Source organism: Ochotona princeps, chromosome 9 (assembly GCF_030435755.1).
Source record: "Ochotona princeps isolate mOchPri1 chromosome 9, mOchPri1.hap1, whole genome shotgun sequence".
NCBI classification, from domain to species: domain Eukaryota; kingdom Metazoa; phylum Chordata; class Mammalia; order Lagomorpha; family Ochotonidae; genus Ochotona; species Ochotona princeps.
The window spans coordinates 46411724-46429728 of record NC_080840.1 but is presented as its reverse complement, the minus strand read 5'-3'; the positions used below and the strand labels follow the sequence as shown (position 1 = coordinate 46429728).

At 37.7% G+C, this 18005-nt stretch overlaps 1 protein-coding gene across 4 annotated transcripts in view; it reads left to right on the top strand.

The window, feature by feature from the left end:
* TOX (thymocyte selection associated high mobility group box) overlaps window positions 1-18005 on the top strand; it is a 316397-nt gene that overhangs the window by 141278 nt on the left and 157114 nt on the right. For all 4 annotated transcript variants that reach the window (XM_058668651.1, XM_058668652.1, XM_058668653.1 and 1 more), the window contains one exon: window positions 10523-10588. In XM_058668651.1, the coding sequence (XP_058524634.1) occupies window positions 10523-10588 (66 nt within the window). The remainder of the gene's footprint in view (window positions 1-10522; window positions 10589-18005) is intronic.

Genomic DNA, 18005 nt, shown 5'->3' with positions numbered 1-18005 from the left:
TTTCTGTATGAATTGAGAATTCAATAGTGCTTTCTATATTCACATAGCTTTTCTTGCAGTTTTGTGTAGCAGTGTTTCATATTGTGTAAGTAGCTGCTCCCCTAGATAATCTAAACTAACCTATATATTACCCATATACAAATATGATGAGAGAAAATATTTTGTACTTAAATATTGGATAAATATGTGCATACATGGAGAATATATATAAAGAACAAAATTGCAGCACAAAGTTCATGGAAAATGAAACTAAAAGTTATTTATTTTGGCACAACTAACTTTTTGAGCTGCATGCTTATCAGGTTTTTCAAAAATCTCATGGACAATGTGTAGTATGAATAAACTATAAGTGGATTTCAAGATGTTTTGCCACAAAATCAAGTTATCTTTAAATTCTACGTCCCAAAACTTGTGAAATAACCTAATATATATATATAGGTAAGCGTATCATGATCTAGACAGCGTTCATTGATTTGGTCATTTTACTGTAATTTTTCTTTTATCACTTCTGTTAGTTTCCTCCTATCATCTTGTATTTGAGCTGTGTTCTTTTGCATACCTAGAATTTTAGAAATGATGCCCGCATATCATTTTCCATATCGAAGTTTTCTTCACAGGCAACTTTGGGGCACATTGAGGCTGATTCTTTCCACCTCTTTCCGTCTTTTGACCTTTCCAATTAATGATGGAAACACACAAACGGGGAAGTACCGTACTTTTTAGAATGCAGCACTGCATTGATAAGTAGGGTGTGTTACGCTGTCCAATTAATAAGGGAGTACTATTTCACATATCTCATTTGAATGTCACACAACTGCAAAAAAACAAAAAGTAATCTGAAAGCTCTTTCCCAAATGCAGTCTGCTAGCAAATATTAAACCCAAACTTGTAGCTCAGGCTTCTTGTTTCAAACCTCTCATGATGGAATTTTCTACTCATTTCTGGCTTATTATCCCTTACCTACAAGGAACAATGGTTCTGAATTACCTACAAACCCTGTAAGGGAAGGGAAAACATGCCCGGCTCTGTATTTGTCACTCCATTCAGCATTTCCTTAGCCTCCTGTAAAGATTCCCACAACCCGGAACTGGCTGAAAATAGAAACTGTATGGGGATTGTCTCCTCGCTGAAATAAGACTGAGGGCACTGACGCTCCAGTTCCATGAAACTATCAGCTATTATCAAAACTCTCATAAAATGAACTGCTTCAAATTATTCAAACTAGAAGGACTGAAGAAATTTCAGTCCCTGTAGAACAGGAATGAAATGGGAAACTGGAGTGTGATCTGGTTCACAGAAGCTTTTGTCCAATGCCCTCTGGAGCATGAGTTATTTTCAGGCACAGAAATTGATTTAGAAATGAAAGCAAGTGGAATAAATGTTACTGCAGAATAATGGAATGCTGAGATATCTGAAATGGCGTTCAGTTCTCACATTATTGCATTGAGTTCACTTAATCGTTTGCTGATTGTCACAGAGTAAATAAAATGTGCTAGGCATATGCTAAGTGCAAGCAATAGAAAGATAAGTAGGTCAGTACCTGCCCTCCAAATGCCCATAATTCAGGGTAGAAGAGAGATCGGGAACTAATGACAGTGCATTGAGTTATGTGCACACAGAGATGCCATAGGGAAGTAACGTGGAGGTACACAGAATGGTTTGGCTGTTATCCATGGTGTCAGGGAAGGTTTACCTTCTTATGAGGAGGTTCTCCTAGTCTGATGTTCAATCGTGGTTAGAATATTTCCCCCTTTCACTCTCCAGAGTGTTCTGAGTTTGATGATGTTTCACTTATAAACAGAGCAGTATGAGGAAGCTGGAGCTGGGAAAGTATTTGGTGGAGAACAGATATTGGTAAGGCACCAAAGGCGAGGACTGTCCGGCCACATGCAATGCACTTAGCAAGGAAAAAATACTAAGTGATGTGAGAAAGCAGAGGGGCAGGTGCAGAAAGCAGCAACATTAAATATGTCACCCAGTGGGTCTAAATATAAATCCTTTGTTACTTAGGCTTATACATCTGTCATTCAATTCCCATAGCTTTCCCATGCCCTGAAATTCTTCTAGTCTTAGATTCCTCCTTGTTTCAAAGTTCTTAGAATGGATCATACCCAACCAGACTAGAATTGTACAGAAAAATCGTCTTACCTTTTTCCTCTACTTGTCAGATACTGACAAATGTTCCTGTGCTTACAAAGGAATGCCAGCAATAAGGAAGCCATCCCCCTGCCGAAGTAATTACTTCATACTTTTCATTCCACATCTGGGTAAGATTCAGGTACTGTGGTAAGTGGAGGTGAGAACTGACATGGTGTGGAAATAAGTGAGCTTAGGGAACGATTGCCAACAAGTTTGAATGCACTTCTCAAATTGTTCCCTACATAAATGATTTCAGAAAACTGTATCTAAGACATGACAAGTCAAAGAAATGTTCAAAACCAATCATTTGAAACTGTGAGAAGTTGTAACTATTCCACATGGTTTTACAGCTTTCGGTGTTATATAATCTCTGAAATTCCTTGCGAATTCATTTTAAAAAGCAGGGCTCCTGTGTGGATCCAGAAAGCTTTACACTTGACTTTCTGATGTAAGGCAGCTTGTGCATTTCTTCTAGTAAAAAGAACAATGAGTGCATCATGCATAATTTGATTATTTAAATTATTTCCATCAAAGACACCAGAGTGGTTTCAGTAGGGTTTCATCCACATAACCATCATTTGTTACTTTCAAATGAAGATATGTTTTCATGACATAGGATAATCTATTTATTGCAATTTTTAAAAATAATACAATGAATCATATCTAAGATGGCATGCAGTTAGTGTGGCTTTGAAGTTAAGAACACTACCACTGCCCAATAACATTGGGTACCATCAAGTTCTTCAGCGAGCAAAACCTGCAGTGAAAGCTCATGTGTAAGTTCTGGGTATGTATGTCAGGAAACCCAGAGTGAGGGGAAAGAAGCTAGGAAGAGAGTCAACAAGAACAAAGCTCACAGTGCATATTTCCAAGTAGCCACAACTTTACAACACGTCTTCGCTGGTTGCTGTACATTAGGAACAAATCCAAAGAGGTCAGAGCAGACACCCTGGGCAAGCCCTTTTCATTGGACAACAAGTTAGCTTCCTACATGTAGACACCGGGGAAGTAGAACCTTCTCACATCTGACCCCAGTACAGTTTTTCTAAACTGCTGCCATACTGAGAACCCCTTGGGCTATAGCTTGGTGGTAGCAGATGTGGGACCCAGAGGATCCATGGTTCTGATTATAGTGTAAGCTATTCTTGGAAGCAATGTCAGAGGACAAGGCCTCCTGGACATCAGACCTAGCAAATCTAGAGAACATGTGATCGATTCACCATGGTAAAATTACCAAACTCCTTTGTGACTAAGTTTTGCCACCTACAAAGCATGAAGAATAATAGTCACCTTAGTATAAGGTGGATGCGAAATCAAAAGGCTTAATATATATAATGGAATTAGAAAGAAAATTAAAGGCAGTTTGAGCCTTGATGGTCATACGGCCATGTATGTGCAGGCTGTTGACATGAATACAATATTTGTGTGAATCACTGTCTAGTATGTCAAACATTAACCCCCAAACAAGCAGTATTTCATAATGGGCAATGTCCACAGAGTCTGGAGAAACCTGTGTTTCCTTCGTTAGGATTCATACCACTGCACCACACTGAGGAAAGCATTGACAAGGACAGGCTTCAGAGAAATGCACAGCATGATTATGGCTGAAAACTTCACTTTTTAGAGTTTGCATAGTGAACTGATATAACAGTCCTTTCCCAAATAAAGATAGCACGGGACAGAAGTGAGAATCTAAATTCAGGCCTGCAAGAGTGGATTAAGACTAAGTTTTGAGTGCAGTATTCTCTCTCTATCCCACCTCACTCTGAGCACCTCCTACATACTGTACAACCCCCCTCCTGACTTAACACACACATTCTCCTTCCCTCCTGTCTCCCATGCCTGTGGCGGAATCTTCCAAACAGCTGTGTGTGCCCACACTTTACTTCCTCTTCATCCCATTCAGATTTGTAATGATATATTTTCTACCCAAGTTGAAGTGTCAGGAGTCCAATCCAGAGGGACATCTCTTGCTTGATTCTACTCTGTAGTAGTAGATTCTACTCTTTGTAGTAGAATCACTACTACAAAGTACTGAAAGTGGAACTCCATTTTCCTTCTTTGGGTGTGAGTAGCATTGGCTCTGCCTGATTGTTTTTCCTTACCGCATGAACCACCTCTGCTGGTCCTCTGAGCTCAGTATCAATTTTGTTTGGTCACCCTTGGAGCCTTGGAGTAGAGGCGACTGCTTTCCATTTGTGTTACATCCACACATTCAGTTTTCACATTGGGAGATAAATAATTAAGGATCCCTCTCCAGTGCCTCCTATGTTTCTCTTAAGATGATCAAGAGGGGGATGTAAAAATGGGGAGCTTGCTTGCTCTTGATTCGATCCTTCGTCTGATATATGTAACATAACAACTATGCTTGTGTGTACATTGTCAGCCTCATTTTATGCTTTGCTTTAAAAATGCTTTGCACTCTATGAAATAGAAAAAGTGTTTGTTGCACAAATAGTACTTCTTCCATTACAAAAAAAAGAAAGAGAGAAAGGAAAATAGATGGCCTGTAGTCTTATATTGAGCCAAGCAATACAGAAATTTTATTCCTGCATAGTGACTTCTAACAATACGTCTTCTAAGAAATGTCAAATTAATTGTTATAAACATTTCCATTTTTAGTTCTTTTTTAAAAACTCAAAGTATCAAATGTGCCAGCAAAAAACACTCACAAATGCAAGATTTTTCCCTTTACAGGCAATACAATTTGGTACTGTTTCATGAATGCCATGAGATTTTATTTTCCCTTTCAACAGCTGTTCAGCTGTTTTTGTTTGTTTTCTTCTAATGGTCTCCCTAAAAAGATACCATTTTCTGTACCGGTGCCAATGGTTAATTTATCTGTCACATTCTATCTTTGATTTATCTTGTTTTAAGTGGTTTTGGTAGCCTGATATTGCCCATTGTTGCTCATCATTCGTAAGTTCAGACAGTGCTTCTGGTCTGCTTTTGGTTCTTAAATAGAAGAAATAACAACTACCTAGTTTGAAGAGCTCTTTGGGATTATAGGTTTGGTGAATATCCTCTAAAAATAATTTTTAAAAACCCACGGCACTGGGATTATAAATGACTTTTATATGATTGCATTCCCTGGTGCTTGGAAATAAAAACACAATAGAGTATGAAAGCACTTGGTCAGAAGGACTAATCCTGAGTTGACACTATTTACATTTAGATTTAAATAAGTCAGTCTGTTTATTCCTCCACACTTCACTTCAGATTTTAAATCCAGAATACATGGATATTAAAAAACCTTAGTATGCTTAGATACATTTTCAAAACTTATGGTGCCTAAATTCAGTTGACTCCCCAAAATAATGACTAACATAAAATGAATAGAATCTCAGTAATTTATGTTAATGAAATAATTTTATTATAATTATCAATACAATTTATGTAATAGGTGATTCAGATATAGTACATTAGGGTCATTAGAGTATAATTATGTCAAAACTGCTGTGCTTTTGATTCTGCAGGGGGTGCAAACATGCTGTATATTCACAGATACTGACAGCTCCCACTTACAATGGTTCAACTTATGACTAATGAACTTGACTATGATGCTAAAGCAATACACGTTCAAAAGAGACTATATCTGGAATTTTAAATGGGGATCTTTTTGGGGGGACTGCATGGTACCGTCTCGTTCTCTTTGGTGATGCTGAGTAGTGGCAGTGCACATAACTCCCAGTCAGTCCCACAATTGCCAGGCAAGCAACCCACGTTCTTCATGTACTGCTATGCATGGAGTTAGGCTGTCCAATGACTTAGGTGGGGTCAGTGCATTTTTTGCTTTGGAGGTATTTTCAACTTTTAATGGACTTGTTGGGAGTGTTGCCCTTCATTTATTGAGAAGTATCTGTGGCCCTTGAGTCTAACCCTTTCTTTTTATGGTGACAGAGCATAAGGCAGTGTGTTACAGCGGAAAATGTTTCTATTAGATATCCAGGCTTCATTTGCACTTCCAGATAGATTTTTGGACCAATAAAGTCAGTTTCTTCAAACATGACAAGAGAGATTCAGATACGATATTTTCAGATAATTTCCCCAAAATGGAATTCTAGGACTCTGTGAGATCTAGTTCTGTTTCAGCTACTCATGAGCCAGTGTATGAGCTGCATTCTGAGACTTCTGGGTCATCAGAAGGCCTGCTGCTGTGCCTGGCACACATTCCTGAACAGTATGTGATTGGGTAAGCCCAGTGATGACGTAAACCTGATCCTGGATCCCAGGCTGGTCTCTTGGCTGACTATTCCCTGGGCTCAGGAGCTTGACCAGCTATAATCTTTCATTTGCAGAGGAATGATGACATCCCTCTGACATATACATAGTTTTTTTTGTTGTTGTTTTTCGTTTTGTTGTTGTCGTTGTTGTTGTTTTTGCCAGCCCAACATTGTTCAGAGAACATTCACTTTTTTATATCTAGATCTCTCGATTTGTGGCTCATCTGTACCTTTTATATTAAATAAAATCCATAAAATAAAAATCTAATGGAAAAACTGGCTGTAACACCCTGACAATTTCTGTTCTTTACTTTCTCTTCAAGGTTTATTCCTGTGTCACTCCATTGAACCCACCATTGGACTTTGAGTAACATTCTTTTTAAATCTGAATCTTGTGCACTTCCCAAATCACTGCCTTCTCTAGGAAAATTACCTATTTACTTGAACAAATAGGCTTACGAGACAACTAACATTTCATGAAGAATTATTGCATGCTGCCCTTAAGCTAAGTAGACACTCCAGAGAGCCAGGATGGATTCTGCTCTGTGGCAGCTCACAGTCCCATGCCATGAATCCTTTGTTAATACACCACACAGCAACAAGAGTTGTCCCTGCAAGCTCAGAGGTTAGAGAAACTGCCCATCCCTCCCTGAGTGTAGCTGGGGGGGGGGGGGAGGTGGGTCTTGGAAACTTCCCAGGGAATAAACAGGAAGGGAGGTATCTGGAAAAAGTGGTAAGGCTGAAGCACAGAATGTAGCCATGGTGAAAAATGAGAACAGAGACACCCAAAGAAAACCAACATGGCTCTTCTATTCTGGAAGGCAATTGATAGCATGAGACATCTGCTGCCACGTTGGAAGCTCTGTAGAAATATGCTTTAGGAGGATTTAGAACATCCTGAACAGCAATATAGCAATTCATTTGAGTCAGGGTTTTCTGGAGAAATGAAATTTTAAAAAAATGTAAAAGACTTGCTTTTAAAAGTTTGTGGAAAATGGAATAAAATGATGCATTTATTTTGGTATAAAAATTTTTTAAATCTGTGTGAAATCTTTTATAATGCATGTTTTCCATGAACGTTTAATGCTCCTCCACATGCATGAAGTCCAAAAATTTTTACACCAAAATAAATGTAGGTTTTAATTCCTCTTTCCACCAACATTTTGTAGGTTTTGTAGTACCATATGCATATATGTGTGTGTGTGTGTGTATGGCACTATATATACTATGTATATGGTATATATATAACATATAATTATATTTATATATTATATTATACACATATATAATACGAGGATCTTATATAGCATGATTCAAGAAGCTTTACAATCTACCATCAGCATGATGGAAACCTAGGAGAACTGGTGATGTGACTGTGAACTAAAATCTGGCAGGCTTGATAGCATGAAAAAGCAATCTGTTGAACCCTAATGCAGAACAGGATGAATGCCCCTGCCCAAGACTTAGGCAGAAGGAATTCCCTTATTTTGGATACAGTCAGTTCTTCTGTTCCATGCAAGCCTTGTGCTAGTTGAGTGGTGCTCACCTCTATTGGGGAAGGCTGTCTCTTTAACTCTACCAATTTAAATGTGACTCTCACCCACAATCACCTGTTATCTAGGCATGCTATGGCCAGGTCAAATTGACACACAAAAGCACACAAAAAAGCTTAACATGCTCTCTCTCGGGCATTTAGACATTCAGTGACATTCTGCATGGCTGATTGTAAGTTGACAGCTCACCATGGTTCTTGTTTTTTAAAATCTTGCAATACCACAGAAATTCTGGAAGATATTGCAGGGCTACTGGAATATTAACGTTGCTTTGTTTTGACAACTTGATAATACTATGAATCAGAACATATTGCTATTCTATGATGGTTAGATGTGTACTATAAAGTCAGTCTACCTAAGTTTGGATCACAGTCTTGGCTCTTATGAGCTGTATAGCTTGGAAAATGCAGTTCATTGTCTTTTATCTTTATTTATAAAGTGTAGGTAACAGTAGCACTGAACTCTTGGCTGTTGTGTAAATCAAATCAGTTAATTCATGTAAGGATACAGCTTGGCAGAGACATGGAATACACAGAAAAGTTATAAATCTTACAGTCATGTAACAATTATTGCAAAATGTTGTTTCAGACTCAACTCAGCATTATTTAAGTGTTGGTAAGACTTTAGGGAAAAGTTCTTATCCGAAGCAGTAACATTGAATGTACTCAATCAGTATACACTTCAGACAGACTAAAACCAAAACTTCAAAGCCTTAGTTGGCTTAAGAATGAAACCAGATTTAGAAAATGAGTTTGAGAACATGAAATAGAAAGTAACACATTTACAGAACATGCATAGGCAATGGAGCATTTGATTCACTTCACCATTTAATTTGTTACAGTCAGAGAAGCTGTCCATATTTTAAATGGTTCTTTGGCATCTTAGCATTAAAAACATTTGCAAACAAACGAGTGCACTGCAATTGTGGATGAGGAAACAGAAATGTTGGAGGATATATTCTTTGTCAGGTGCTGAGTTTTCAGAAATAGCAAGCAAATAGATTGGGGCTGGACAACATTTGGGTGAAGCCTACCTGACTGATGGAAAAACTCACGTTGGTAAGTCACTCAGGTTTGGGACCCATGGCCTTGTTGACAACACCAAAAATAGCCATCTCTGCTTTTCTAGTTATGTTACTTTTGATTGGCATCCACATCATTGAATAACCAACTTTGAAAGTTAAATCATTGAGCAATTACAACATTGAATAAGCAACTTTATACCTTTGGAGGAACTAGCCACTTTATGTAAATGGATTTACAAAGTGCTGTGTGAGGAATGTTTTTGATCATCTGAACTTAACCTTGGGTATGCTTCATTGTCTTTAGGGAGCTTCTCTACTTTTACAGCTTATGTTTATTTGGATTGTCAGGGTATCTGTTGCAGTTGCCACAGTTTAGAAACCTCGGTGCTTCCCTAAAATTTGTGTTTATATTCCTTTCATACACCAATAACTTACAGGTGGTGGAATATGGCATCATTCACACCTATGTTTCTAAGGCAATTTTTCTTTGTTATTGTTTTGACGGTATACGTTGTTTTGCCTGTAATGTGCTTGCTTGTCCATCAATAGCACTGGTTTGGTTTTTAAAAGCAATTTTTCAGAATTTTTAGGTGTCCACATCTAACATTACTCCATCTGCGAGAGTATAATAAAACCCAGTTCTTTGAAGCCAGTTGTATTTGTCCATTTGATTATTATTCTGAGAAATTGCTTCCTCTTACTAAAAAGGAATATTTTTCCTGTTTATGAAGTTACTAAAGATAGGCAAGATTACACCTGAATGGAATGATTACTCTTTCAAAAACCAAAAAAATGAAAAGTATTCTGTTGTTGTTGCTGTTGTTTGACTTGAACTATTTGATAGGCCTGCAGGTGTACTGCCCCTGTGAATTTCCTCCTTCCAGCTTGTTCCTACCTTGAAAATTCATGTATGAATTTCTATGCATTTGTAATAATCCCATGAATGCTATGTCTTAGAAATATTTCAAAAAGGAAATTCAATCAAGGCACCTGCATATTTTATTGATATTCATCTTATTAGCATTTTTAGACATGCTTATACTTTCACCAGTTAATTTCAAATATTATTATGAAGTTAAAATTTTTAAAATCATAAATCCATTCTACTAAAACTAGTTTGAGCCTTTTATGAAAACTCTGCATTTTCTCTTTTGAGAGCTAAATTCAGAATGCACTGAGCTGTGCCTTCTTGTGTTTCCCATTATTCTTTTGTTTCAAAAATCATGCCATTCATTTAATACTTCATTACAGATGAACAGCAATATGTATACATGGTGTGCAAAATGAGCCATTTTGTTTTAAAACAGATTGCAGATGAAAGGAAACCATTCATTTCTTGCTTGCTTGCTGTAATTACTAGAACACTAATTACTCCAAATCATTGACATCCAGGGTCAGGAAGGATGACAACAGAAACATCAAAGAAAAGATGTGGCTCGCTCGCTATGACAGATTGTCCATATTCCCAAACATAATTTTTTTAATGGCTACTGTTTTCCAGTTTGATGGTGAAAAAGAAAAGAAAAACACAAAACATACACACAGTCAAGATTGCTGAATGTTTACTGTTATTTCATTCACAGTTTGACGGTGAGAACATGTATATGAGCATGACAGAGCCGAGCCAGGACTATGTGCCAGCCAGCCAGGTGGGTTAATTAATCTTCTCTGCCTTGTTTCAAATTGTAATTAAACAAATTCAAAGAGTTGCATTGCAAATGAGTAGCACTATCAGTAACTGCCGCAATCAGGAATAATCATAATTTATAAACAAAGCATTTAAGCCTTGTTTCCAGTTAATGAGATAGAGCTGATAAAATACCAGAGTTGGCATTTGTTGGAAGATTCTACTTGCTTCCTCTCCAGGATGACAAGCAGCTGTTTTGCCAGCATGATCTTTCCTAAACAGTTGTTTTACCTTTAGGAAATAAAGTCTTTACAGGTGCAGTTTGTTTGAGCTCCTGACTATAGACGAGTTAATCATTATCAGCTACACATGTCACAAATAGCTTTAATTATCAACAGTTGGGGACCACGTTCAACAAAATGGGATGTTCCTAACCCAAATTGCATGGCCCTTAGCCATTACTAGAAACCACTTTCATGGTCTTCTGTAGGGGGAGGAAAAATGAAGGAGTTGATTTCAGGCCAAAAACTGAGATGTGACTGACAGCTTTCAAGGGCACCTTTGTATCCATTTCACTAGAAAGGGCTGACAAGGTGTTTAATCATGAGAAGTGACAACAAAAGTCCAATGAGAATGTAAATGGCTACATTTATAAAAGTGAATGCTTGGCTATTTATTTTTAGGTACTTAAGACCAGACCTTATAAGCCAGAGAGGGTTTAAGGCAAAATTATCACTGCTCTAGGGTGCCAGGATAGCATAAAATATAAGAACACTGTAAGCAAAAATAAATAAGTGAATAAATGAGGGTGAAGAAGGGTTCAGCGGAGCATTTTGTGGATGTGAACTTATTTTTCCTGGAATAGTTAGAGAAAGGTAGCTTTGAATTTCCTACATCGGTAACTGTGCTGTAGACTTGAAGAGAACATTTTTGAAGATTGCCCACATGTCTGCCCTAATGGATTTGACAACTGGGAGGGAGAGGAGAATAAGGGAGAAGGGGACAAGAGAACTTCAAATTTTCTCCATTGTGGTGGTCAATGAATTGAATCTGCTGTATATCAGAGTACTTTAAAAGCTCATAGAGAATGAAATTAAGAGAAAAATGTTTATTTTGCTACAAAAATGTTTGAAATGTATACATATGAGGGATCTTCAAAAGGTGAGTGTCAGGGCAAAATGTGCATGGATTTCCAATTTTTTGTGACCAAATAAACTTATCTTTAACTCTCTTTTCACAAGCCTTTAGAAGTGCCTTTGTGGGTCAGGGGTACACTCTGTAAACAACATGTCACCAGCTTAATCTGGGCCTGAGACAGACTTGTACCGCTATGAATGTTGTGTATAGTTATCATGACCATGGCTTCTCTGGAAAGATTCTGGAAACTACCCTGCATGGTTCAACATAAAAGGTCATCTTGGGGTTCAAAGACTCTGCCTACATTTCCTCCCATTCAGCTGAGTAGATTCTTTCAAGAATCCCTGTGGAAGGCTGAGCTTTGCATTTAGCATTTTTGCTGAACTGAATTCATTCAGCTAAGTAGCCTCCAAGATCCATAGGTAGTTCTGAATAGGACTGTTTGATTAAAAAATGAAAAATGTTACTATTAATTTTCTTCTAACCATCAATCCCAAAACTCTACTGACAAGTTTAGTATTAGTATTAGATTAAACCAAGCCAGTATCATCTCTTTGGTGCCTTTAGGGTTTTGAAGTGTAAGAGCTAATTGAATTTGTTTGAAACAGTAGAAACACAAACTCAATAAATGATTGCTGTTATAAAGCAGCTGCTCCCTTTCAGAGCATCATTATGTCCGTCTTAAAGAGTTTTGGATAAAGGATTGGAAATCTAGAGTCTATACATCATAACATCTTGGTGCCTTAGATTTTTAAATTCAAATACAATGGATAAAGTTATGTCCCAACTGAAATCAAACAGCCAACATTATTTTTCTTAATATTTCAGTCAAGAGTAAGAACTTTTTTGGGAAATTGCTTTTATTTATTTGAAAGGCACAGGAAGAGAGGCAGAGAATCAAGGAGGGACAGAGAGAGAGAGAGCACCTACTTAATGGTTTATTTTTCAGCCACAGCCCCAGCTGGGCCAAGCCAAAGCCAGGAGCTTAGAAATTAACTCATGTCTCCCATGTAGGTGGCAGGGACCTGAGCACTTGAGGAATTACCTGCTTCCTTCTTGGCTGTGCATTAGTAGGTGGCTGGAACTGTGAGCTGAGCTGGGACTCCAACAAAGGCACTGGAATATGGAACGCTGGTGTCCCATCTTAATCACTATGCCAGATGCCTTCTTCCTCACAAATGTTTTAAATAACAATGATAATGTACAAGGAAGGAGTAAAAAGCTCCATATATATTTTATGCTTTATAAGGATATGGTAGGTTTGTGAGCCAGAAGTACTAATTTTTAAATAATAGAGTATGTATGAAGATGTTTTTAGAATGTGCTGTTTTAAATATTAGGCTCATGGAAGATATAACACCTATCCGAGGGGGACATAAACTTCACAAATTACGTAAGTTGAATGGCCTTAGCTAAATTTTACACTTAGCATTCCTTTTGTTTACTGTAATATAATGTGCTCAGGAATTCATTACCTGATATTCTTTTAAGGAAATTTAATCAGTTTGCCCCTTTAGGCGACCATAAATAAGATTTTAGTCATCCTGCAGGAAAAAAAAATAGTTTAGCTCCTTTTCCTACATAACATCAAACATCTGCATAGTTTAGTAATCCAAGACAACTTACCTCTTAGCATCACTCAACAATTATAATTTCTGTTCAATTTTCAAATCAGTACATGCTTTGGGACTTATAGACTAAGTTGCTAAGTAGCAACATATGGTGCACTACTGCTCCTGTGATGTTGCTGCAAGCATATAGCATAATTCTAAACTTGAAATGATTTTTATAGAAAGCCAATACTGGAGCTGCTCCAGGAATGGAAGTACACTGTAAAAATTAATGATATTCTTTTGGACAGTCCCAAAATGTTCTTTGGCACTGTATACTATGTGCTTTCTTTACCTCTTAAGCTAGTATATACAAGTCCCTAAATTTTTTGCATGTATCTTTGTAATTGATAGGCAACTTTTAAGTTGGATATGTTGCCCTATAATAAGTCTGACAAGGACATTGCAAAAACCCTTAATATTTACACGTCACTCTGGTGCTCTTCTTGGATTATGAGTTATTTTCTTTCATGGCAGCTATAATTATGCTAGTCAAAAAGTACTTTCAACTAAGCATCATTAACTTTTTCTCTTTCTGGATAGAATTTGATCCATGCAATGCAGGGTTCCTTTGTGTGTTTCCAAACCCAGGCTAAAGGGGGCATACTGCTTGATAGCTCCTCCATACCAAGGATCCCTTCTCTCTACTTGATACAAGAGTGTGGGTGGCTCATGAAAGAAAAGCCAGAGAAGAGGAGCCTGTGCTCTTCAGCAGCTCCCTGGTTTCTTGTTCTAAACTTGTCATGTTTGATTGAGGTGACAGTACCTAGAAAAAAATGAAAGGAATTAGATGATATATGGGGTGAACAACTCTAGAGATCTAATGTGCAATGGGAGGCCTGTAGTCAGTAATAGTGCATTATACTTTGAGATTTTTGCAAAATAAGAAATTTTAGTTGCTCATGCCACCTCCCCCACACCCCTTCCCACACATAAGAATAACAGTATGAGATGATGGATCTATGAATTTACCTCACCATAGTAACCACAATACTACCATGTATGTTTCATCACATCATATCATATTCCTTTATGGTATACAATTAAATTTGTAAAAAAACAGTGTTCTAAATAAACATGCCACGGAACACAGAATGGCATTGGGTGTTCTATCCACATGCTAACTTTTCTCCAAGAACCTTCTCAGTCCACTAAGATACACAAGCTCTAGGGTCTACTCTTTTCCCAAAAACACTTGAGCTCATTTCTCTAGCTCCTAGAATAGTTATTTTACCTTCCATCATTCCTTCTTTGTTAACTATCTTGAGCATACATATATTCATCTGAATTAAAAATAACAAAGAAAACATAAATGGTGCCTGTTTTTCGGAAGTATTCAGAGCACCAGTTTTTATTAGCATTATGTTTTGATTTTGAAAATGGGCCGTTATTTTACCTCGTTCTTTCTTTGGCCAGGGCAGGTTCAAGAATATTCTTTTCCATGCCTCCATCCTCATTCTAACCCTTCACAAACACTGGCTGATTTTCCTATGAATTTTCTGCTCTGCCCATCCTTATCTCAATTGGGCTATCAAGTCAAAAAGTAGAAAAATAATATTACAATAGGGTAAATCAGAATATTTTTTCTTATCTCAGGCTATGGAGACACTTGGGCTGCTTGAATGAACATGATCTCTCAATGAATCACTTTCTCCTTTATCTTGGCCTTTACTTAGCTAAACCATTTGCTTCTGTTTGGTTTCCCTCCAATCCTCCTTCCTGTTTTTATTTCTTCCTTTCTCCTTGTTTCTAGAAATAGTTATCCATTATGCTTGAGCTATTCTTTGTTTTTAATGCCAAGCATCACAGTAAGTTTAATATTTATCAAATTTTACAATCCAAGACTACATCTTAGGAATTCTCAGTTTCTGACCAGTTCTGTTTCTCCCCTATTGCCTACTCCCACCAGAATCTTCTGTCTTACATGTCCCTCAGATCTCAACAGTGAAAATAACAAACAGAAAATATAGTAATACTTTGTTTTCCTGGAATTCCACAGCCAAGCATTTGATGTGGTTTCATACAGCATAATTTGAATATAAAAGTCAAAGAGCAGTCATATCTAGGAACAACATTCTCACCTGAGATTTGTGTCTGATTATCAGAACCCCAGGGCACCTGTCCCTGACAGCAACTCAGACCCAATGTCTTAGCTCATTGGAGGAGTTACCATCTCCACCCTACTTTCTTGCTCCTAGAAAATTCCAAGCCCACTTCTTTGCTCCCCCAAAATTCCATGAGTGTTAACATCACCTGCCCAACATCAAGAACAGAGTCTTGGAAAGTCTCCCTTATCACTCAGACTATAGTTTATTCCAGAGAGTATTGATTCTCTTGGTTTATAGAACTTTCAACACTGTATCCTCTTTGCCAGCTGCATAATGACTGATTTAGTTCTGAGCTTCAAATCTTCTCATGAACATATTTCTTTCTACTTCTTTATTCTCATTTCTACATCATGTTGACCCACACTTTATCACCCCACCAGTATTTACAAGTCTGAGTTGTCCCTCTGTGGCAGGAGGCATGTTGGAGTTGACAAAAATGCCCTTGGCTTGACCATCCGATTTTGATCACTTGAAGGGACTGAGCAACTCTCCAGATACTGTTAGACATTTTAGAGTTACTTAGAGTTGTTTGCTGAAAGATGTGTAGAAAAAGAAACTCCAAAATGTACTTATTTTCCTTGGAAAGGCAGTTCGTATTTACACAGAGAAGGAGAAAGATCTTCCATATGCTGGTTCACTCCCCAAATGGCTTCAACAGCCAAAACTGACCCTATTTGAAGCCAGGAGCCAAGAACCTCCTCCAGGTTTCCCCACTGTGTGCAGGGTTCCAATGCTTTTCCTAGGCCATAAGCAGCAAGAGAAGTAGAGCAGCCAGGACACAAACTGGCACCCATATGGGATCCCAGTGCTTGCAAGGTGAGAATTTAGCAACTGAGCATTCACACTTGACCCCATGAGTTAGAACATTTTATGTATTTCTTTATGTTGGAGTTGACAAAAATGCAACTTCCTTGCATAATCTTCTTGTAAGGATTCTCAACTATATGTTACATACATAATAAATCTTGTTCTGCTTAGTCTAATGTAGTAGCATCCCTCCTCTTGGTTTTAGAGTTTTACACAGTAACAGAAGGTTTCAAAACTCCTGCTCCTTGGTGAATCATGTAAAGTAGAAGATTCCAAGATATAGCAAAATAATGAAATACATAATAAGGCAGTTATTGACAAAACGTTAACATGAGGTTATTTATCATTAGCAATGCTGTGACAGTATGACCAATTGAATTTTCCAATTTCCTTTTTTTGTTAAGGATTTACTTATCTTTATTAAAAAGTCAGATATACAGAGAGGAGGAGAGACAGAGAGGAAGATCTTCTGTCAGATGATTCACTCCCCAAGTGAGCCGCAACGGCCAGTGCTGTGCCAATCCGGAGCCAGGAACCAGGAACTTCCAGGTTTCCCACATGGGTACAGGATCCAAGGCTTGGGCCATCCTAGACTGCTTTCCCAGGCCAGGCAGGGAGCTGGATGGGAAGTGGAACCACCAGGATTAGGTCCGTCACCCATATGGGATCCCGGCGCATTTAAAGCGAGGTCTTTAGCTGTTAGGCCACTGCACCAGGCCCCAATTTCATTTTTGTAGAGTATCTTTTCCATATCTACTGTTAGAATTATATTTTAGGAATTGCAAACAGACTAATGACTATTTTGAAAAGATTTTAATTTTAACATCTTAGTATTTCATTTTCCCAGTGAAAAATTCTCCAGATAAGAGATGACATATGACACAAAGACCCTAGAAAGTATGTTTTTAATTTTATTTTTGAGCAGCAGAAAGAAACAGAAAAAGCGAGAGAGTACTTTCATCTCTTTATTCACTCCCCAAAAGCCCATGAGGTCATGATGAAGCTGGGGACCAGGAATCCAATTAAGTTCTACCCTGTGGGAAGCAAGAACTCAATCATTCAAGCCATCACTCTTACCTCTCAGGGGCTGTGTTAGAAGAAATCTGGAGGCAGGAGCCAGATCTGAGTGTTAATCTCTAGTACTATTTTTGTGAGCCCTGTGTCTTAGGCTGAGCACTAACCTCCAACAGTATAATGTATTTTGAGTGTGTTTTGAAAGAAAATTTCTTTTTACTATAGAACGTAAAATTTCCACAATTGCAACATAAATCGGAACAATACATTAGACCGATTACTTTTAGATTGATTGTTTTTGGCAGAATTTTCAAGAATAACATCAACTTGACTTTTTGACCATTACCAAATGGATAGAGCTTGTATGCTTTGAGTAGTCTAGTTAGTTCAACAAAATCTGGCAGCTTAACAAGCCCAGACTAGTTACTTCAACCAGTCTTCAGTGTAACACTCAAACGATTACTCTGTGCTGTCCCAGAGGTATTCATTACAGACCAAATTGCTCTTGTTGCCTTACATACAAGCTGAGTTTTCAATGGGAAATGAAAGAATGCCTGGAAAAATAGGCCACCTAATTAAGTTAAACTACTCCAGCATTTGGCTTGACATCTTCATTACTCAAAATTAAAAAGATGCTTCACTTGAGCACACAAGTTACTATTGTTTATGTTGTTTTCTTCTTAAATTGGCTTCTTACATAGAAGTCTGTTTTTCAGCATTATATCTTGAAATAGCTCACTTATTTCTTAGAGTTTATTAAAAT